Source organism: Hyaena hyaena, unplaced genomic scaffold, assembly GCF_003009895.1.
Source record: "Hyaena hyaena isolate Hyena2069 unplaced genomic scaffold, ASM300989v1 scaffold_97, whole genome shotgun sequence".
Classification (NCBI taxonomy): domain Eukaryota; kingdom Metazoa; phylum Chordata; class Mammalia; order Carnivora; family Hyaenidae; genus Hyaena; species Hyaena hyaena.
In genome coordinates, this window is record NW_024080728.1 from 438905 (window position 1) to 462392 (window position 23488).

A 23488-nucleotide genomic window follows, 5' to 3' on the forward strand; every position below is an offset into this window, starting at 1 on the left:
ATCCTCACTAATATTTGTTGTTGTCCATTTATTTTTATTATAATCATTTTGTTGGGTATAAAGTAGTATTTCATTGAGTTGATTTATATTTCCCTAATGATGATGCTAAGTATCTTTTCATATGCTTATTGTCCATTTGTATATCATCTTTGGGAAAATACCTATTCAAATCCTTTGCCCATTTAAAAATTTGATCCTTTTCATTATTTTTAGAGTTCTTTATATATTCTGGATACAAGTACCTGATCAGAAATATGATTTTCACATAATCTTTCCTATTGTATGGGTGGTCTTTTCATTTTCTTGATGGTGTACTTTGAAGTACAGAAATTTTAATTTTGGTGAAGTCTAATATTAACCTTTAATCAGTTGTGCTTTTGCTGTTGGCATGTAAACTAATTTATTAATTAAGACTTCTATCTTAAGAAAAGGAGATAGGGGCACCTGGCTGGCTCAGTCGGTAGATGATGTGACTCTTGATCTTGGGGTTGTGAGTTGAAACCCCACGTTGAGTGTGGAGCCTACTTAAAAACAAACAAATGAACAAACCAAAAGAAAAACCTAGTTAAAAAAGGATTATTTGACAGTTCACATGAAATAAAATATAAATAGGAAACCACAATGCTTGAGAAAATACTCTCACTAATTATTAAAGAAATATATTAAACAAACCTGAAGAAAAAATTTATTACCTTTATTATTTTATTTTTATTTTACAGAGAGAGAGAATGAATCCCAAGCAGGCTCCATACTGAGCACAGAGCCCGACATGGGGCTTGATCCCATGACCCTGGGATCATATGATCTGAGCCAACATCAAGGGTTGGCCATTCAACTGACTGAGCCACCCAGGTACCCCAGAAAAATATTTTTAAACAGCCTACGTTTACTGAGATCTTACGATGTGCCAGGCATTTGTCACTCATTTAATTCTCAAAGCAATCCAGATGAGGAACTAAGGTAGAAAGAGGTTAATTATTATGCTCAAGGTCACAGCAAAGAGCTAGAATTAGAATCTGTACACTGTGACTCTAGAAGTTTGTATCAAATTATACTATAAAATGGCAAAATTTACTAGGGGAGGGAGTAGTAAACTGGTAACTTTACTGTTAAGACATTTGGCAATATGAAACAAGAGTAATAATTTTATGCCTATGAATTGATACTACTTTTCAATTATTTTCTTGAGTTTGATACTAAGGGTTGAGGAAAAAACACCTTCTTGTATAAATAATTTTTTTGTAGCTGAACCAAATATTATAGCTAAAAACTATAATAAACTAAAAGCAGGACATATGTCAACATAATGGAACAGCATTTTTCACTCAGAAAGATAATTTCAAATGCCATATAGGAAAGCCAGAAAAATCTAGACAGAAATATGTCAAAATGCTAAACTGATACCCTGGGAGATGGATTACAAGTTGTTTCCTAAATACTTGTACCTTTCTACCTTTTCAAATACTGTACAATTACCATTACTTTCAATAAGAACCAAAAAAAAAAAAAAAAAAAAGCTATATAGAGAAATAAACAGGGGTGCCTAGGAGGCTCAGTCGTTGTGGGTTCTGTTCCCCTGCAGAGTTCTGCACAGACAGCTCAGAATCTGGAGTCTGCTTTGAATTATGTCTCCCTTTGTCTCTCTGGTCCTCCTCCCACTTGTGTGCTCTTACCCTATGCCTATGTAAGACTAAAACAATAAAACTCTTAGAAGAAAACATTGGAGAAAAGCTTCATGACATTGGATGAGGCAACAATTTCTTGTATATAACCCTGAAGGCATAGGCAACAAAAGAAAAAATAAATTGGACTTCACAAAAATTTAAAATTCTTAATCATCAAAAGACAGTATCAACCAAATACAAAGGCAACTCACAGAATGGGTAAAAATATTTGTAAATCATCTATCCCATAAGGGATTAATATCCAGAATATATAGACAACTCTTAAAACAACAAAAAAGCAATTAAAAATGGCAAAAGACTTCAATAGACATTTCACCAATAAAGACATACAGATGGCTACTAAGCACATAGAAAGATACTCAACATCACTGATAATTAGGGAATGCAAAACTATAAGATATCACCTCACGTCCATTAGGATGGCCACTATCAAAAAAGGAGATAATAACAAGTGTCGGAGAGTAGAGAAATTGGAATCCATATACATGTTGGAAAGAATATAAAATGTTCTATCTACTACAGAAAACAGTATGGCATTTCCTCAAAACACTAAAAATAGAATTTGATCCACAGGATCCAGCAATTATGCTTTTGGATATATACCTAAAGAAAGAATGAGAGGCAGGGTCTCAAAGAGATAAATGCACACCCATGTTCACAGTAGCATTATTCACAAGAGCTAACACATGGAAGCAACCCAAGTGTCCTATTGATGGATAAAGAGTAAGCAAAATGTGATCTGATATGTGTGTGTGTGTGTGTGTGTACACATACATGTTGTATTATTATTCAGCCTTAAAAAGTAAGGAAATTCTGGGGCGCCTGGGTGGCTCAGTTGGTTAAGCGTCCAACTTCGGCTCAGGTCACAATCTCATGGTTCGTGGGTTTGAGCCCCTAATCGGGCCCTGTGCTGACAGCTCAGAGCCTGGAACCTGTTTCAGATTCTATGTCTCCCTCTCTCTCTGCTCCTCCCCCACTCGGGCTCTGTCTCTGTCTCTGTCTCAAAAATAAAAAAATAAAATAATTAAAATTTTAAAAAATTAAAAATTTTAAATTAAAAAAATTTTTTTTTAAATTTAAGAAAATTCTGACATTTGCTACAACATGGATGACCCTTGAGGGCATTATGCTGAGTTAAATAAGATAGTCACAAAAAGGCAAATATTATATGATTCCACTTATATGAGGTACTTAGAATAGTCAAAATCATAAAACATAAAGTATGATGATAGGGTGCACCTCGGTGGCATAGTCAGTTAAGCATCTGACTCTTTTTTTTTTTTTTTTAAATTTTTTTTTTTTATGTTTTATTTATTTCTAGGAGAGAGAGAGAGACGGCGTGAGCAGGGGAGGGTCAGAGAGAGAGGGAGTCACAGACTGAAACAGGCTCCAGGCTCTGAGCCGGCAGTCAGCACAGAGCCCGACGCGGGGCTCGAACCCACCAACCGCGAGATCAAGACCCAAGCGAAAGTCGGACGCTTAACCGACTAAGCCACCCAGGCGCCCCAGCATCTGACTCTTGATTCTGGCTCAGGACACATCCTCACAGTTCCTGGGTTGGGTCCCACTGACAGCTCAGAGCCTTCCTGGGATTCTCTGCCCCCTCTTGTCTGCCCCTCCCCTGTTCACTCGCACACTCTCTCTCAACAATAAATAAACTTAAAAGAAAATAAAGTAGAATAATAAGGCTGGGGAAAATAGGGGATAGGGGGTTATTATTTAATGGGTACAGAGTTTTAGTTTTACAAGATGAAAAAGCTATAGAGGTGGATGTTGGTGATGGTTGCATAACAGTGTGAATGTACTTAATGCCACTAAACCACACATTTAAAAGTGATTATGATGATACATTTTATTTAAATTTTGCACAATAAAAAAATTTTAAAGCAAATTCTCATGAAATCAGCTGTAACCTAATAAAAAAAGAAGGTTGTGCCAAAATTGGAAAAAGTACAATGTTCCATATTATAGAACCCTTTAAAAATCTTTGTATACCAAATATGTCTCGGCTTTTAAATTAATGGACATATAAACTTTAACTATCAATTGCCTTATAACTTTACATACAAACATTGGATGTTCTAAAGAAAAACATGAAGGAATTATTGTTTTTTTCTAGGCTAAACATGCCTACACAAGTTTAGTTCCTGTAACATTAAGCTTCACAAGCTAGAAACTTACCCACAACTATTAAGTCCTAGAGAAACAGAGGGTTATTTGGCATCAAAGACTGAGAAATAAGTTAAAGCTAAAAATCTTAAAATACAAAAGATTTTTTAGATTAATGTCCTAATGGACTGAATAGAGCAGCCAGGTGATAAGTGTTTTATAGACTAGCAGAACTCATACCTGGAAGATTACCCTTTGAGATGGTATCTGTATCCAAATTGTAGGTGTCCTGGAGACGCAACAGAGCTTTGGCTGCTCCAACCTGATCTTCATCATTAGGGAAGTACTGTCTCTGAATGCTTAGGTTGGAGATAAAGCCTTGAAATTAAAAAAAAGAAAGAAAGAAAGAAAGAAAAACAGAAAAAGAAAAAAATGACTAAAACCTCACAGATTTCCTTTCAATCTGTAATATACAGTGTTTACAAGGATTTTTCAAAATTCATTTTATTAGTTTTCTACTCTATCATGAAAGTTCCATATGCTCAACAATGAAAAAAACAACAAAAACTAAATATACTCTGATGTGAAATACCTCTAACTTACTCAATCTTCCCAACCCTGATGTTGCTTAAGTAATCTGAAGTCATTGCATAAATCCTATCTGTATTAGGTAAGATCAACATGATAACTGAGTTTTTAGTTACACAACATAGCCTCCACTAAGCTTGAAAAATGATCCGATTCATGGATGTGAAAATGACATACACTGGCAATGAATTATACTTAAATTTTTTTTAATATTTTTATTTATTTCTAGGAGAGAGAGAGAGAGAGAGAGAGACAGCGTGAGCAGAGGAGGGTCAGAGAGAGAGGGAGATACAGACTGAAACAGGCTCCAGGCTCTGAGCTGGCAGTCAGCACAGAGCGCGACGCAGGGCTCGAACCCACGAACCGCGAGATCATGACCTAAGCGAAAGTCGGACGCTTAACTGACTAAGCCACCCAGGCGCCCCCCAAAAAATTTTTTTTAACGTTTACTTATTTTTAGGAGAGAAGAGAGAAAGACAGAGCACGAGCTGGTGAGGGACAAAGAGAGAGGGAGACACAGAATCAGAAGCAAGCTCCAGGCTCTGAGCTGTCAGCACAGAGCCTGACTGACATAGGGCTGGAACTCACAAATCGAGAGATCATGACCTGAACTAAAGTTGGATGCTCAACCAACTGAGCCACAAACCAATTATACTTTCAAATAACAGACTGTAAGTAAAATGTATGTGCTTAAAGAAGTTTTATTTTGGGGCACCTGGGTGGTTCAGTTGGTTAAGTGTACAACTTCGGCTCAGGTTATGATCTCACAGTTCGTGGGTTTGAGTCCCATTGGGCTCTGTGCTAACAGCTCAGAGCCTAGAGCCTGTTTCAGATTCTGTGTCTCCCTCTCTCTCTGACCCTCCCCTGCTCACGTTGTCTCTCTCTCTCTCAGAAATAAATAAAACATTAAAAACGATCTTTAATTAAAAAAATAAACATTAAAAAATTTTTAAATAGACTTAAAAAAAAAACTAAAGCTCTATTTTCTTCTTCCATGTGCCACACATTATATAAACATGTAAATATATAAAGTTTGGTGGAATTCTCTGAGGAAGAGAGATTTTAATTATATATTTAAGATCATCAAGTGAGCTAGTTTATTAAGATATACTTAGATCTGTTAAATTATTGAATATAGTGATCAACCAAGATTTGCTCTATATGAAATTTGATCTTACTATTAAAAGGTTTTATATAAAATATAGCAAAAATCAAACAAATTATTGATAACTATACAACCCCTAAGGAGAATGGATGCTAAATACGCCTTAAGATTAAAGTAAAAAACAAAAACAAAATTGATTTAAAATTTTAATAATATGTGTAATCATTTGCAAATAAAAGTTGCGTATGAAACGTCCCTCCCCTTTCATTTACTTATAATCAGCTATGTGTATTTTGATCAGCAAAAGGCCAGGAATTTTTGTGTTAATAAAAACGTGGAAATGAACAACTGGCTAGGAGAGGGCTAAAATTCATATCAAGCATTTTTTTTTTTTAAGACCAACTCTTAGTCACAATCACCACATGGAATTTTACAAGTTTTACAAGTTTCACAAATTGTCTATGACCCAAATCAAAATGTAAGAAGTTGCTTAAATCATTTCCAATAAAAAAGAGAAAATATATATGTATTATAGAATTATGGGATGACTACCACAGATTAAAACACCAAAGTCTCAAGGTTTACCTTATAAAAAAAACTTAAGTCTTAAAGGTCATTACTTGAGAATTTTTAAAAATTAAATGTGTGTGTAGGTGTGTGTGTACACATATGTACATGACTTTAAAAATGTTCTCATGGTGCTACGTAAGAGAGCAATTGATCACCGGTATTTCCCTCTTATCATGAAGAAATTTTCACAAATGGCTTGCCTTAATTTTTCTTTCCAAAGTTTCCTGGCCTATGCATAATGGTTTACTACTCACAAACACTTGTAAGCCTCCTTAGAGTATTTACATTTATTTACATAGCTAGCTCAGTTTTCATCCTCTTTCTTGCTGTTTTTCATTCCACATTTAGTCACTGAACAAATATTTGAGCTCCTACTCTAAGCATATTCCCTCTAATTCTTAAACTCCAGACTTAGTTTTCTGTGTCTGTTACTAAAATATCTAAAATACCTCAATACTCCAACTACAACTTTATTGTTCAATTAGAAAGACCTTCACTATTACTGTTTGTAGCCTTAGTTTTTAAATTTATTGTCTAAGTAAAACAATTCTAAGCTTCAAAATATTCTGTGGAACATAGCTAACAGTTTTCCTTACAGTACCACTCCCAATACATTAAAAATTGATTAGAAGATAGAGATTTACCCATAAAATTTTTAAAGTCTGAAGATAATCCTTTTCACTTTAGGAATTATTTCATTTAATGAATTATTTGGCATGTAGCTCCTTTTCATTTTACGATTACCTTCAGTAATTAAGCTATATGTCAAATAATTCATTTTTATAAATTTCAAAGCAAATAGCACCAGGCTAGTCACCACTAACAGAAATTACTTTTTTTTACCCTAAAGTTTTATTTTTATTTCTGTTTCCAGTTTTTATTTCTTTTTTTTTTTTTTTAAAACAAGAACTCAGGATCTAGACTAATTCTAGTCAAACCAAATATATCCTGCAACACTTCAGTTACAACACTGAACACTTGAAGTTCTGGGAACTGAATTCATTACTATTGGCATTTCCACAGGTGGCAGCAATATTGACTTACTTTTTTTTTTTTTTTTTTTTTTTGGCTCTTATTCTTACATTGGACTTACCATCTGACATGTCCTTAAGGACCAGATTCTCCAACTCACTCCATTCAGTGTTCAGACGTTTCATTAATTTGAATGCATTTACAGGGTGCCCGACAAATCCTTCTGGATCCTTTGTAGCTGTGCTAGTTAGTCGATCTAATTTCTCTGCCCATCTGAAAATGTAAGACACATAAATGGAACATACATACACTTAATAAGGAAGAACACAATTTAGTAAAACATTCAGAAAAAAAAAAGACTAGACTAGAGGCTTTTGAGTTAAAACTATATTTAAAAAATCTTTTTAGGAGTTCCTGGGTGGCTCAGTTGGTTGAGCGTCAGACTCTTGATTTTGGCTCAGGTCATGATCCCAAGGTTGTGGGATCAAGACCCAAATTGCTTAAGATTCTCTCTCTTTCTCTCTGTCCTTCCTGAATAGTGCATGCATAAGCAATCTCTCTCTCTTAAAAAAATTATTTTTAAAGCAAGGCTGTTATGGATAACATCTAGTTTGGTAGAATCAAAATATAATAAGGCTTTTCTTTTAGTTTTGTTTCTCTCTGATAGTTACAGTAAATGGAACCTATCTTTAAAAAGTTGTGATTGAATCTCTCTAGCAAAAGTCTAAAATATACATCTCCTCACAAGTCCTTAAATCCAAATAATAAATTATAAAGTACAAATTAGCCCACCCAAAACTCAGTTACATTTTCATTTAAATCAAACTTATACCAAAAGTCTACATTCAGTACCTAAAAACTGTATTTTATTTTTCGAAAGAGTGAGTGTGCGCACATGCCCATGCACAAATGAGGAAGAGGGGCAAAGGAAGACAGAGAATCTCAAGCAGGCTCCACACTCAGCGCGGAACTATATGCAGGGCTCAATCCCATGACCCTGGGATCATGACCCGAGCCAAAATCAAGAGTCAGATACTCAACCAATTGAGCCACCCAGGTGCCCCAGTACCTAAAAACTATACTTCAAAACAAACAAACAAACAAAAACTGAATAATCAGTTACTCACTAAACAAAAGGGAGGAATTCTCAGGTCAGGATTAACTATGAACCTGAGTCAATCAAAACTAAATTAGCATTTAAGGAAAAGCTGTATCAATTAATACTAACAATACTTATCACTGTAATCTCTAGAATGGAAATATAACAGTGAAGAATAAACAGAATTGGAAAATTGCTCCCAAAGATGACTTGATTACGGAGATTAGAGTAAGACAGAAGAAATTAGCAACCACTTTCAGATATTGTCAGTCAACACCCATAGCCATTTATATCCTTATCTCAATCCATGTTCCCCTACCTGAACTCTTGGCCCAGGCCTAACTCTTGGTTTTTGTGCTCCTATGTTAGTCATTTCAGCTGCCTTTTTAAGACAAATGGCTTCCACTTCTGTGAAAAGAATATTTGAGCTCTAGAATGAAAATATCCAGGTAGAGTCAAAATCATAAGTAGAACACTTTGCTTACTTTTTTATTTGTTCTAATTTGTCCTCTTCTGCCTTAATATAGTCTTTCAGGGAAGTCACCAGATCTTTCTCCGTATGGATCAAATCAGTCATCTGACCTAGAAGGAAGAGAAGGTTATCAAATACCTGCACTGATCAACATAAGTATGTTAGAATAATTTCAAAATGATCAAGACTTCTTTATTCTTTGAGAAGATTCAACTGGCATTGGACACAGATATGTTGGAGAAAACATCTTTTCTCCTCTTTTTTTTTAAATCAGACAAATAAAGACAAAATCTTTCTAATCATATGTTCCAATTCTAGTTTTCAAGCTACTTCATTTTGCAAATTGGACCATATTGGCAAATTGTCTTTTCATCTAAGATTTTATTTTTAAATTACAAAATAACACTACTTTTTCTTCTTCTCTACCTCTGCTCTCACTCTTTGTTCTTGAGACTAATTAGAATTAATTTTTTATTCACTAAACAAAAACCACACTAACAAAAAGCATACTTCAAAAATGAAACTCAAATCATCTGTGTTTAGTTACTTATAAGTATTTATAAGACTCATTATTTTATATCCTGAAATTAGATGTCATAAATATAATATTTTTGTTTTAGTTAGCACTACAATCAACTAGGGTAGAACCAGTCAACTGGATGAAGGAAAACATCTAATTTAAGGCAGATGAAGTATGCATATAGGAAAATATAAAAGGATACATATCAAACATGAAAAATATTTCTGGGGGAAAGAAGACATGGAGTTCCTACATCCTATGTACTTGTCTGTTTCTCCTTTAACCAATATGCTATTAAAAAAAAAAAAATAGGGGCACCTGGGTGGCTCAGTCAGTTAAGTGTCCAACTTCGACTCAGGTCATGATCTCACAGCTCATGGGATCGAGTCCTGCATAGGGCTCTGTGCTGACTGCCAGCTCAGAGCCTGGAGCCTGTTTCAGATTCTGTATCTCCCTCTCTCTCTGACCCTCCTCTGCTCATGCTGTCTCTCTCTCTCTCAGAAAAAAAAAAAATTAACATTTATCTATTTTTGAGAGACAGAGAGAGATGGAGCATGAGTGGGGGAGGAGCAGAGAGGAAGACACAGAATCTGAAGCAGGCTCCAGGCTCTGAGCTGTCAGCACAGAGCCTGACAGTGGGGCTTGAACCTATGAACCGTGAGATCATGATCTGAGCCAAAGTCAGATGCTTAACTGACTGAGCCACCCAGGCGCCTCTAACCAATATGCTATTTTTGTAATACTGTGCATTAAAAAAAGACTACGTATATTAAATTATTTGCTGAATGGACTCACTAACAAAGACTTTTCTTGGTATTCTTTTCTAATTTTCATAAGTTTCTAGCCTAAAAATGTACTACTTTTGTAATCAGAAAAAAATTTAATGAAAAATTTAAATTTTAAAAAAGAGAGACTTGGAGAGGGAAAGGGACTAAAGCAATACTTCAGTCTCTGAGAATACACTGTATTTGTTTTTACTGATTTAAAAAACAACTAAAACTGGAAATTTTTATTTATTTTCTTTTATTATTTTTTTAATGTTTATTTATTTTTGAGACAGAGAGAGACAGAACATGAACTGGAGAGGGGCAGAGAGAGAGGGAGACACAGAATAAGAAGCAGGCTCCAGGTTCTGAGCTGTAAGCATAGAGCCCAGTGTGGGGCTCAAACTCATGGACCACAAGATCATGACCTGAGCTCAAGTCGGACATTCAACCAACTAAGCCACCCAAGTGCTCCTAAAAATGGAAAATTTTAAATGCAAAAATAATACAAACCAAAAAATAGTAAGACTTACCAATTGAAGTAAAAAAGCCTGGATGGGCCAAAGACTGGGGAAGTAGAATCCCTACAATTAAAATACACCAGATCGTCTTGGAAGACTTCATTTTTCAGCCACACACCTACAAGAGAAAACATGGCCGTTACCAAAAAAAGAAAAAAAAAAAAGTAGGAAAAGTTCTCAACCAATTTTTCCTATGAACAAATTGGAAGTCAGACCCTAAGGTTGCCCTAGACTGTTATCAAATCTTATGAATTGATTTAATAATTTAATAAAAGCAACTATCACTTTTTTAAAGTTTAGTTTTATTTATTTTTGAGAGACAGATAGAGAGCAAGCAAGGGAGGGACAGAGAGCAGGAGACAACATCCCAAGCAGGCTCCACACTCTCAGCATAGAGCCTGATGTGGAGCTTAAACTCCCAAACCATGAGATCATGACCTGAGTCAAAGTCAAGAGTCAGATGCTTAACCAACTGAGCCACCCAGGTGCCTCTATTTTGCATATAACTAGAGTATTAACTTTATATTTCATGTTAAAGAAAAATATAAATGCTATTATCTGATAATTTGTGGTTAAAAATTCAACCTGAGTTTGTTTTCTTAGTTACTGTTATAATTAGAGTGATTAGATAATAGTACCTCTTTCATATAGCCTGAAAAATAAGTTTTCTCTGTGATCTACATCTAAACCATGAATTTCCCATAAAAATATACTTCATTAAAGTAAATTAATTTAAATATTACCAAAATACATTCTAAGATGTTAGAATATGTTTTAAAGGGAAAAAAAGGTTTCAGAGCCACTGATTAGTCCTTCAAATTCCTAACTTATTCCATCTTTTCCCCACGTCTTTAAATTTTAAAATAAATTTAATTAAATGTTGCAGATGTGGGGGCATCTGGATGGCTCTTGACTTCGGCTCAGGTCATGATCTCATGGTTCGTTGGGCTCTGAGCTGGCAGTGCAGACAGAGCCTGCTTGGGATTCTCTCTCTCTGCCCCTCCCCCATTTGTGTGCATGCGCACTCGCTTGTGCTCTCTCTCCTTTCAAAACAAATAAGCTTTAAAAAAATAAGTTAAAAAGGTGTAGATTTTGGGGTGTTGAAAACATTCTAAAATTGACTGGTGATTGATGGTTGAAGAACACTGTAGTAAAAGTACTAAAAACTACTTAATCATGACCATTAAATGGGTGAATTGTATGGTATATAAATTATATTTCAATAAAGCTGTTATTTTTAAAAAGTTGTAAAGAATCCAAAAAGAATAAACAATGCTGTAGATTTAAGCTAGGAATTTCTCTTAAAGGACCGGGTACTAAGGTTTTTCTATCTACTGTGTTCTATGTAAAAATTCTTAGCCTAGTACATAGCTGTGGATTTTTTTTTTTTTTTTTAACTTGGCAGCAAACCCTTTCTGTCTTTTTTCTTTGTCCCTGGTAGCACAGACTTTTCTAGAATGGATTCTTCATGGCAAGTGCAACTTCAACTAATCAGCAGAAAGATTTTACTCTTCTTTCCCAAATGTCCTCATTGCATTGCACTCTTTTCTTGCTCCTCCACCATCACATACATGGAATTTTAAGTCCTCCTTATTACCTCACAAGAAAATCAGTTACTCTTACCGCACCTTTTGCCTCAATAACAGGCTCCCATTTGTTACTCTTTGTCATCCTATTCCTCCTTGAGCAGGCACCACTGACTCTTTCCAAGTGACTGCACCTAAACCAACAGGTTCAGCTTCACATTAGAAAACTCTCTACTCTGCCAAAAAAAAGAAGAGGGAAAAAAAACCCCACACCCTACTTTTCCCTTCTTGAATCTCGATAAAAAATAGATCACCACAGAAAGTGACATTCTGGAAGTACTCCTAAGTCTCCTCCCTCAAGTTTGCCACAAACTTCCAGAACCACACAGTAGTGAAATACACTGCTTTCTTGGCTACTTTACAGTAACTCTTTGGGAAGGCTTCTAGAATGCAGCAGATGCAGACACTTCCTCCCCTGGGCTCCTGCCAAAGCACAAGGCTTTTTCAAAATCCTGGGCTGTCTGAAGAGTCTAGAATCTTCTCACTGTTTACACGGATTTCTGCCATAATTTTCTTCATGAATAATTGTTATTTCCAGAAAATACAAATGCTTTTGTTGTACTAATAGAAGGCTAATCAGAAATTATATCTAAATGTAAAAAGAAAGTTTAGATTTGTCAGGTAAGAGATTATTTTTTCACAGCTAAAATATATTTTGTCACTAAAATTTTTTACCATCTTTCATTGTCCTTAAACCTTTCATTGTCCTTAAACCTCTCAATGAATCAAGAACCATTAGCCTATAGATATTACCAAAGTTTGAAAACTGCATTTTAAGAATGATGGAGCTTACATAAAAATTCAAAGCATTAATCAAATGAAGAATAAATATAACTTCACCTTACATCATGCTGCAAAATAAATTCTTATGGATTAAAGAGTTATAATTAACAAAAAAATAACAAAAAGAAAAGTTACTGGATCTCTAAAAGGAGAGAAGAATTTCTGAACCTTAAAAATGATAAAACAACCCATCAAAAGCCAGATGGAATTTAAATATGCAAAATAATCTAGGCTCATATATGTTTTTAAAAACCCTATAAAACTACATACTAGGAAAATAAAGAAAATAGAGCTCATTTAAGGAACTCATACAAATCAGTAAGACCACTAAGATATTAATAAAAAGTGGATAAAGGACACAGAAAGTAATAAAAGAAGAACTAAAAATAGTTAAAAAGTTCACTCAGTAATCAAGGATTTTTTTTGTCCTTCAAATGAACTAAACAAATTTAACAAATTCACAATTAAAATATTGATGGTGCTATATATATGTCAAGGAACTTAAAATGAGTATATCCTTTAACAGGTGAATTTAAATGAAAACACAAAACTTAAAAATTAACAAACTCACAGTCATTGCTGGGGAGAATGCAAAATGGTACAACCATCCAGGAAGACAGTTTAGCAGTTTCTTAAAAAAATCAGATATATATCTTACCATATAAAATGGCAATTGTTTCCCTTTGTATTTATCTCCAAAAGTTGAAAACTTATGTCCACACAAAAACCTGTACATGGATATTTACAGATTTCTTCATAATGGCCAAAACTTGGAAGCAACCAAAATGTCCTTCAGTAAGTAAAAGGATAAACTGTGGTACATCCAGACAATGGAATATTATTTAGTATCAAAAGGAAATGAGCTATCAAGCCATGAAGAGACATGAAGCAATCTTAAATGTATATTACCAAGTAAAAAAAGTATGATTCCAATGACATGACATTCAGGAAAAGACAAAACTATGAAAACAATAAAAAGATCAGTGGTTGGGAGGTGGGAGGATGAAGAGATAGAGCAGAGGATTTTTAGGCAGGGAAAATACCCTGTATACTATCATAATGATAAATACATCATTTATTTTGGGACATACATTGTCCAAACCCACAGAATATATAACACCAAGAGTGAATGGGTAATGTAAACTATGTATGGCTGTTGGGCTATTGTGGTATGTCAATGTAGTTTCATCAAATATAACAAATGTACCATTCTGGTGGGGGATGTTGAGGCTACACGTGTGGGCGTAGGGAATATATGAGAAATCTCTGTACAGTTCTCTCAGTTTTGCTATGAACCTAAACTGCCTTTAAAAAATAAAGGATTAAAGAAAATAAATTAACATCGTACAACTCTAACCTTTGTAGAATTTGTATTGAATGAGATTAAGTTAGGGGCACCTGGGTGGCTCAGTCGGTTAAGCGTCTGACTTTGGCTCAGGTCATGATCTCAGTCTGTGGGTTTGGGCCCTGCTGTCAGGCTCTGAGCTATCAGCTCCTACTTCAGATCCTCTGTCTCCCTCTCTCTCTGCCCCTTCCCTGCTCATGATTTGTCTGTCTCTCAAAATAAATGTTAAAAAAAAAAAAAATGAATGAGATTGTTTCTACTGCTCTGAAAGTCATAAATACTGATCAAAACAAAAAAAAACTTAACATCATAATATGATCATAACTATGCATGAAAACATGCGGAGGAAATTCACGAAAATGTAGCTGTCTCTAGACAGAACATTAGGTAATTTTTTTCTATTTCTCTGTATTTTCCGGATGCCCTAAGGTATATTTACTTCTATGGTGACCAAATATACAAAATAATAAACCTAAAACATCAACTCCCATACTATGTATGGTCACCCTAAACTTTTAATGAAGTGGTTAACTACTCTCTAATACAAAAAGTTAGCTAACAAATACTATCCACATTAGAACATGTTCCATATTCTAGCTCTATATGCCTCCAGATTTCTCGCTCTGCTCTAAAGATAGTAAACTTATATGAAAGCAACCCAGATATGTAGCCATGGACTACACTGTCAGAGTAGTACACTTTTCTATCATCCTTCCTCCCACAGACAGACATATGATGCAGGCTAAGCCAGTCATTGACACTTACTCCCACGAACATAATGTCTAGGAGGTGGACTTGTGAAATGGTAAAAAGCAGTTCCTTCTGGAGTTGCTAAGCTCAGAGGATGCGAATTTGGTGCAACATATGACAATCTTTCCCAATTGTCAAGGACACCCAGGAACCCAATCTATAAACAGAACAAAGTCATACAGAGACAATTCCAAGCTCCATAGCCATGATTCTTCCAATTATTGCTTTGAATCTGTGAGCTACTCCAATATTCCAACCCAGTAAGGGGGCCTCTAAATTCCCTTTTTAAGGAATTTTAAGCTAGTTCAAGTTGGATCTCTGTCACTTAAAAGAGAAAATTCAGGGGCACTTGGGTGACTCAATCAATTAAGCATCTGACTTCAGCTCAGGTCATGATCTCACAGTTCGTGAGTTCCAGCCCTGTGTTAGGCTCTGTACTGACGGCTAGCTCAGAGCCTGGAGCCTGTTTCAGATTCTGTATCTCCCTCTCTCTCTGACCCTCCCCTGCTCATGCTGTCTCTTTCTCAGAAATAAATAAAACATTTTAAAAAAATTAAAAAAAAAAAAAGTTCAGACCCACACAGCATTACCATGCCAATCTAAACTAGTTAATAAAAAGGAAGATAGCCCTATAAGAACAGTGGTTCTCAACCTTTAGCTATATGAAAATCACCTAAAGGTCTGAGGTACTTAGATAATTATACGAGTTCGGGTGATGGTGATGTTGCTGGTCTTGGGATCACACATTGAAAACCACCAGATACAAACATCCCTTGAAATCACACAAAAGGTGCTCTCCACCTTTAAGAGAGTAAAATTTTACTTCAATTTTTTGAAAAATATAATTGAATTTCTAATTACTCTAGTGAATAGTCTTCTAATTTCTTTTAATACTATGTCTCATCCACATTTTTTCAGAAACCTTAAGAGGTGCCTGGGTGGCTCAGTTGTTTAAGCATCAGACTTTGGCTCAGGTCACAATCTCAGAGCTTGTGAGTTCGAGCCCTGCTAAAAGCCTGTGGAACAGTTGTGGAAGGTTTCAAAGACTGATACAAGGAAACCCATGGAAAAATTTCAATGTCAGAGAAAGTTTAGACTATCAAGCATTCTTTAGTTGGCCTTATTAATTTTTTATGACAGCTCAGAGCCTAAAGCCTGCTTCAAATTCTGTGTCTGCCTCTCTCTCTGCCCCTCCCCGGCTCCTGCTCATGCTATGTCTCTCTCTCAAAAAAAAAGAAAAGAAAAAAAGAAAAAGAAAAAGAAACCTTAAATGACATGCTAATAAGCAAGCATATCTTAATCACAGGTTTTTAATTTTTTTAATGTTTTAAAAATTTATTTCTGAGAGAGAGAGACACTGTGAGCAGGGGAGGGTCAGAGAGAGAGGGAGACACAGAATCCGAAGCAGGCTCCAGGCTCTGAGCTAGCTGTCAGCACAGAGCCTGACGCGGGGCTCGAACCCACAAACCATGAAATCATGACCTGAGCCGAAGTTGGACACTTAACCAACTGAGCCACCCAGGCACCCCAATCACAGGTTTTTAAAACAACGGTTTCCTTACTTGTGATGTCTCATTTCCATTTACTTCCATCTTCATTCAGTTAGCAGTTTGCAAAGCACATCATTATAAGCATCTAAAGAGTCAAGCCTCTTAAAAGACATTAGGGTTTTATTAAAAATAGCAAGCTCAGTGGGTATAACATGAGACGCTGAATCTTGGGGTTGTGAGTTTGAGCCCTACAGTGAGTGTAGAGATTAAAAATTAAAATTAAACAGGGGCGCCTGGGTGGCTTAGTCGGTTAAGCGTCCGACTTTTGCTTAGGTCATGATCTCGCGGTTCGTGGGTTCGAGCCCCGCGTCGGGCTCTGTGCTGACTGCCAGCTCAGAGCCTGGAGCCTGTTTCAGTCTGTGACTCCCTCTCTCTCTGACCCTCCCCTGCTCACGCTGTCTCTCTCTCTCTCCTAGAAATAAATAAAACATTAAAAAAAAAATTAAAATTAAACAATCCTAAAAAAATAGTAAGATATAAGTCTCCTGTTCTAAGTCCTCAAGTAAGCTTGAAGTAGAAATTAGATGGGTTAAAGAGAATATAAGGAAGGTAAATCTCAGCTCCCTAGAAAGACTAGACTCAAAAAAAAAAAAAAAAAAAGAGGGGCACTTGGGTGGCTCAGTCAGTAAGTTTCCAAATCTTGATTTTGGTTATGATCTGACAATTTGCAAGATCAAACCCTACACCAGGCTCTGTGCTGAGAGCACAGACCTGCTTGAGATTCTGTCTCCCTCTCTCTGACCCTCCCCACTCGTGCTCACTCTCTCTCAAAATAAATAAACAAACTTAGAAAGCAAGCAAGAAAGAAAAAAAAGAGAAAGAAATGAGGGAAGGAAGGAAAAAAGAGAGGAGGAAAAGAAAAAAGAAAGCCAAAGAGGAGTCAAAGATACAAAGATAAATTTATACTGCCATATAATTTAGTGCTGAAACACTACAGAAAAATTACGGATAATATCCTGACCTTGGTTAGATGGCAGGTTTATTAGTGTTTATTATCGAATTTTTATAATATACATGTACATTATACATAATGTTTAATATGCATGAATATTATATTTTGGAAGCCATGAGGACAGAAATATGTTACTAAAAAACACATTCTCAGGTAAGCCTGGATAAAAACAAATAGTAAAGTATAATATTTATCCAAAACTTTCCTATAGTTCTCCCAGGAAAGTCCAATACCCATGGGTCAATCACACCTGGAAACAGATTTTAAAAACAGTCCTACTACATTGTAAATATTTACAACTTTGAGTTACCAGGATTCATTGAATTGTGCATACAAGTTACTCAATGAATTACTAGGAACAGGGTATCTGGCAAATAATTCTATTAGTCTTTCGTTCTAACATTTTCTTCCAAGAAATAAAATTGCAACATTTTAAAAAGTTGGTCTTTCCCAGAAAAATCATCAAAAATTAATAAGGCCAACTAAAGAATGCCTGATATTCTAATCTGAACTTTCTCTGACGCTAAAAATTTTCCATGGGTCTCCTTGTATCAGCCTCTCCATACTTTCCACAACGGTTCCAAATCTTTTAGAAGGCTCCAACTTAAGTTCACTTAACCTCATACAAATCCCACATTCAACTGTTGGTCTTCCTGACATCTGTGTTAGACTTTAATTTTTTTGACAGTTTTTATAGTCAATGCAAAAGACCAGCACAAATTAAGTATTCTTTATTTCTTTTTTTCATGTTTTAATTTTTTTTATGTTTTTTATTTATTTCTGAGAGAGACAGTATGAGCAGGGGAGGGTCAGAGAGAGAGAGGGAGACACAGAATCCGAAGCAGACTCCAGGCTCTGAGCTGCCTGTCAGTACAGAGCCCGACGCGGGGCTTGAACCCACCAACCGTGAGATCATGACCTGAGCCAAAGTCAAATGCCTAACCAACTGAGCCACCCAGGCACCCCATTTTTTTATGTTTATTTTTCAGAAAAAGTGTGAGCATGAGCGGTTTGGGGAGCAGTGGAGGGGGAATGCTCAGAGAGACTGGGAGACACAGAATCCCAACTAGGCTCCAGGCTCTGAACTGTCAGCACAGAGCCTTATGTGGGGCTGGAACTCGTGAACTGCAAGATCTTGACCGGAGCCAAAGTCCAAATGAGCCACCCAGGTGCTCCCAAATTCAGACTTCTACTTTTAGGCTATTACAATGTGGTATATATCAAGACTTGGCATGTCTTTACCATATACACACGATGTATCTTCTAAGACAACTAAGAGTACCCACTAATAGAACTAAGTTACATTTCTGTTCTTCCCTATATTCCCTCTGGCAAATTGCCATTTGTTTTAACTTAATAGAACTAAGTTACATTTCTGTTCTTCCCTATAATCCCTCTGGCAAATTGCCATTTGTTTTAACTTAACACCATGAATTCTCTTTGGGAGTCATACTTCTGCTCCCAAAGAGAGTGAGCTACAGCTCTAGTAAATACAATCTGACAGACAAGTGTTTTTATGATTATGACCAACTTTTCTATCAAAAACTCAGAAATCATGTTAGCCTCTTTCCCACAGCTTTTTAATGAACAGCATTTTGAAATTTGATTGGCAAGAAGCTCTAAGTCAAGATGTCACCCTTAACTGAAAGTACTACACAGTCTGTCTTTTGAAGATTCCTGCAAAATTCAAAGTCTACCCTGTCAGAAAGAACCTGAATATATCATTTCAAAAACACACACCTATTTTTGCCTGTGTAGTACTTCTACCACCACTACTTTCTTCTGGACTTCCCCTTCTACCTTTTTTTTTACTGCCCCAATCTACCTTTAATTCCTCTCCATAGTCCTGTCAATTATGTTAAACAGCATGATACTTCTTCCTCATCAAGTGGCCATTCAAAGTTCTTTTCTGGAAATTTTGAAAATAAAATTGAGGGAAAAAAAGGGCAAGCACTCTTTGAATGCCTGAATTATATAAAGCTCAGAAGTAACAGACCAAGTTTTAACATATGGGCCAAAAAGTAAATGAAATTTATCTGGAAAGAATAAAAAATGAAGCAGATATACAGAAAGATGGACATGACAGAAGACAACATTTTGATGTTCCAGATATTCCTGAAGTCTAATCACATTTCTGACCTCAATTGTTAAGATAACTCCCTATCCCCGCAATATTTACATACATTTCACTATGTGCTAGTAGAAGTTGGGTTTCTTTTTATTTTTTTTTTAATGTTTTATTTATTTCTAGGAGAGAGAGAGAGAGACAGGGTGAGCAGGGGAGGGTCAGAGAGAGAGGGAGTCACAGACCGAAACAGGCTCCAGGCTCTGAGCTGGCAGTCAGCACAGAGCCCGACGTGGGGCTCGAACCCACAAACCGCGAGATCATGACCTAAGCAAAAGTCGGACGCTTAACTGACTAAGCCACCCAGGCGCCCCTAGAAGTTGGGTTTCTGTTTAACCCAGAGTCTTAATTAATAGTTTCTCTCATTAGCCCTACAGTTAATATTCTTATAGGCAAAATAAGTAATATAGTAATTTTTTGGCTTGTTAGAAACCCAATAAGTGCCACTTCTATATCAGAGATACAGAATTTAGAATATTACTTTAATCCACTTTTTTAAAAAAGAGATTTAAATTGGAATTTGGATTCAAAATTGAATTTAAACTTGCTCTGTTTTCCTTTACCAGTATTCTGCCTCATATTTACTTCTGTGATGGTTATCTTATTACCTAGCAAGCACACCTGTGGTTGTGAAAACAGTATACCAAAAAAGAAAATCATTGGTTATTGATGTACTAGATTTGCATAGGTCTTTTAAAGAGTTCTAGCTTCCACCTTACACAAAACAACGAGAAAACGTGTAAAAATTCAAAAGTGAAGTATGTATTTTACACACACACACACACACACACAGAGGAATATTACTTGGTGATCAAAAAGAATGAAATCTTGCCATTTCCAACAAAGTGGATGGAACTAGAGTGTACTATGCTAAGCAAAGTCAGTCAGAGAAAGACAAATACCATATGATCTCACTCATGTGGAATTTAAGAAACACAACAGATGAACATAGAAGAAAAGAAGGAAAAACAAGATAAAAATGGAGAGAGAGGCAAACGTAAGAGAGTTTTAAAGACAGAGAACAAACTGAGGGTTGCTGGAGGGGAGATGGGTGGGAGGATGGACTAAATGGGGGTGATGGGCATCAAGAAGGGCACTTGTTGGGATGAGCACTGGGTATTATATGTACGTGTTGAATCACTGGGTTCTACTCCTGGAACCAATACTACACTGTATGTTAACTAACTTGAATTTAAATAAATAAATTTAAAATAAAAGTGAATATGGGGATGGGGGAGAAAGTAGGGGAGTAATGGGCATGGAGGGAGGGCACTTGTTGGGATGAGCACTGGGTATTATATGTACGTGTTGAATCACTGGGTTCTACTCCTGGAACCAATACTACACTGTATGTTAACTAACTTGAATTTAAATAAATAAATTTAAAATAAAAGTGAATATGGGGATGGGGGAGAAAGTAGGGGAGTAATGGGCATGGAGGGAGGGCACTTGTTGGGATGAGCACTGGGTGTTATATGGAAACCAACTTGACAATAATCTATTTTAAAAAATAAAAATAGGGGCGCCTGGGTGGCTTAGTCGGTTAAGCGTCCGACTTTCGCTTAGGTCATGATCTCGCGGTTTGTGGGTTCGAGCCCCGCGTCGGGCTCTGTGCTGACTGCCAGCTCAGAGCCTGGAGCCTGTTTCAGAGTCTGTATCTCCCTCTCTCTCTGACCCTCCCCTGCTCACGCTATCTCTCTCTCTCCTAGAAATAAATAAAATATTTTAATTTTAATTTTTATTTTTATTTTTAAATGTTTTATTTATTTCCAGGAGAGAGAGACAGCGTGAGCAGGGGAGGGTCAGAGAGAGAGGGAGTCACAGACTGAAACAGGCTCCAGGCTCTGAGCTGGCAGTCAGCACAGAGCCCGACGCGGGGCCCGAACCCATGAACCGCGAGATCATGACCTAAGCGAAAGTCGGACGCTTAACCGACTAAGCCACCCAGGCGCCCCAAATAAAATATTAAAAAAAAAAAAAAAAGGGTCTAAACACATAAAAGTGAATAAAATATTTTACCAGTTAAAAGAAAACTGAACTTAAACTCAATGTTTAAAGTTTCTATTTCAACTAAAAAAGCCAAGTTCCTCTAAACCAGAAACATTTTACAAATAAATATAGGCTGATGGAGATGTGAGAAAGAAATCAATCTTTCTATTATTAAAATGGTGCTATTCTTCACTGACTTTTAAACTGTATAATACACCCCTCAATTATTTCAAATGCTTCAGTTAAAAATGGATACATTTTCCAATGTAGGAAAAAAGGTCAGGATTCTTGTGCCCAGAATACAGAATATAAATAAATTTACCATACATGATTTAAAAAACCCCCAAACTAGTAAGATTCATCAGTAATGTCCACCTTTATTTGGTGGTCTGCTTAACAGAAAGCCAAATAAGCCAAAAAGGTATCAAAACATGAGGTCAAATTTGATCATCAGCAAGTAATTAAAAAAAAAAAAACACGAGTAAATTTAGATAGAAGTGCCTAGGAGGATACTTAACACATAGAAGACACTTAAGAAATGTTACTTTTGGATGTGAGGCAAGAACTTAAGAATAGATGGATTTGTTGCCAAAGGTGTTTCAAGGGATGTAGAAAAAGAAAAGACTTGGCAAATGGTGGGAAGCCCAGGAAACCTCAATCCTGGGCTAAGACTGTGAGAAGGAACAGGTAGCCAAGTCTACTGGCATACAGATGCTTTTATAATTTAAGAATCTGAGTAGGAGAAGTAAGTGGACAGAGGCAGTGGAAGGGAAAAAGGAAAAGGACTAACCATTAAATTATGCATGCTTTATTTGTAGCTTATAAATGCTGGTATTTCCAAATATTAACATAGTCTATATATTTCTCATTTAAAAAAATTTTTTTTTTTTTTATGTTTTATTTATTTCTAGGAGAGAGAGACAGCGTGAGCAGGGGAGGGTCAGAGAGAGAGGGAGTCACAGACCGAAAGAGGCTCCAGGCTCTGAGCTGGCAGTCAGCACAGAGCCCGACGCGGGGCACGAACCCACGAACCGCGAGATCATGACCTAAGCGAAAGTCGGACGCTTAACCGACTAAGCCACCCAGGCGCCCCTATATTTCTCATTTTAAAAAAGACCTTGTAGCATCTTCTCTTGGCTAGATAAATTGATTTATATTAATGAAACTGTGTGTATTTAATAACAAAAATATCAATAAATAATGGTTAGGGTATTAAAAAACCAGCAATATAAAAAGCAGCAATCCTTTAGAGATTCAAACTCTTAAAACTAGGCTTGTTTTCTACTTTGGAGAGTGGTAAATATGTATGTGGAAAAGTGTTAAAGTCTAATCTCTGAATTTAAATATTTTATACACACACACATTAAAACTTCACACAGTAATTTAAAAAATGTTAACTGAGCAGTGGAATCACAATTATCTTTACTCAACTTCTGCATTTTTAAATAAACATTTAATAGAATATCTCTATTTCTGTAAGTAAATAAGTGAGCTAAAAAAGTCAAAGTAGCACAAATTCAAATCCTGGACAGAGTTAGCAAAATCCAAATATTCAACTCCCCAGCACTACTAGTTGACATGATACCATTATCAATCCCTTTTGCTCCAAAACAAATTTCATTTATTTTTTATTTACAAAGGAAGTTCTAACAAGACAATGTTATTGTCTACACCACCCTAAGGATACAAGTGAAAAGTAAAACTTAGATATTTACATTTTAGAATTTTTAAACTTAAATAACAAATATGAGGTGATGACAAAATATTCCAAAAACAGAATTTTCAATGAAACATGTAGATCAGTGGAGCAAAATAGAGAATCCCAAACAGAAAATGGTCTGTTTGTTTTTGACAAAGGCATAAAGGCAACTCAATAAAGCAAAAGTAGTCTATAATAGTTAGATATTCATATGCAAAAAAATTTTTTATTTGGGCTCCTCATATCTCCTAACGGACAATGGGTAGCTCCCTGCCCAGGAATTTATATAAATTTTAGGGCAAAT

The 23488-nt window shown here is 36.0% G+C and overlaps 1 protein-coding gene across 2 annotated transcripts in view; it reads right to left on the minus strand.

Moving 5' to 3' along the window:
* The window catches only part of P4HA1 (prolyl 4-hydroxylase subunit alpha 1), a 74182-nt gene that overhangs the window by 44947 nt on the left and 5747 nt on the right, over positions 1-23488 (minus strand). For both annotated transcript variants that reach the window (XM_039235114.1, XM_039235115.1), the window contains exons 2-5: positions 10418-10523; positions 8614-8710; positions 7151-7302; positions 4035-4172 (exon numbers count right to left, since the gene is read on the minus strand). In XM_039235114.1, coding sequence (XP_039091045.1) covers positions 4035-4172; positions 7151-7302; positions 8614-8710; positions 10418-10508 — 478 coding nt within the window. In that variant the 5' untranslated portion in view covers positions 10509-10523. The remainder of the gene's footprint in view (positions 1-4034; positions 4173-7150; positions 7303-8613; positions 8711-10417; positions 10524-23488) is intronic.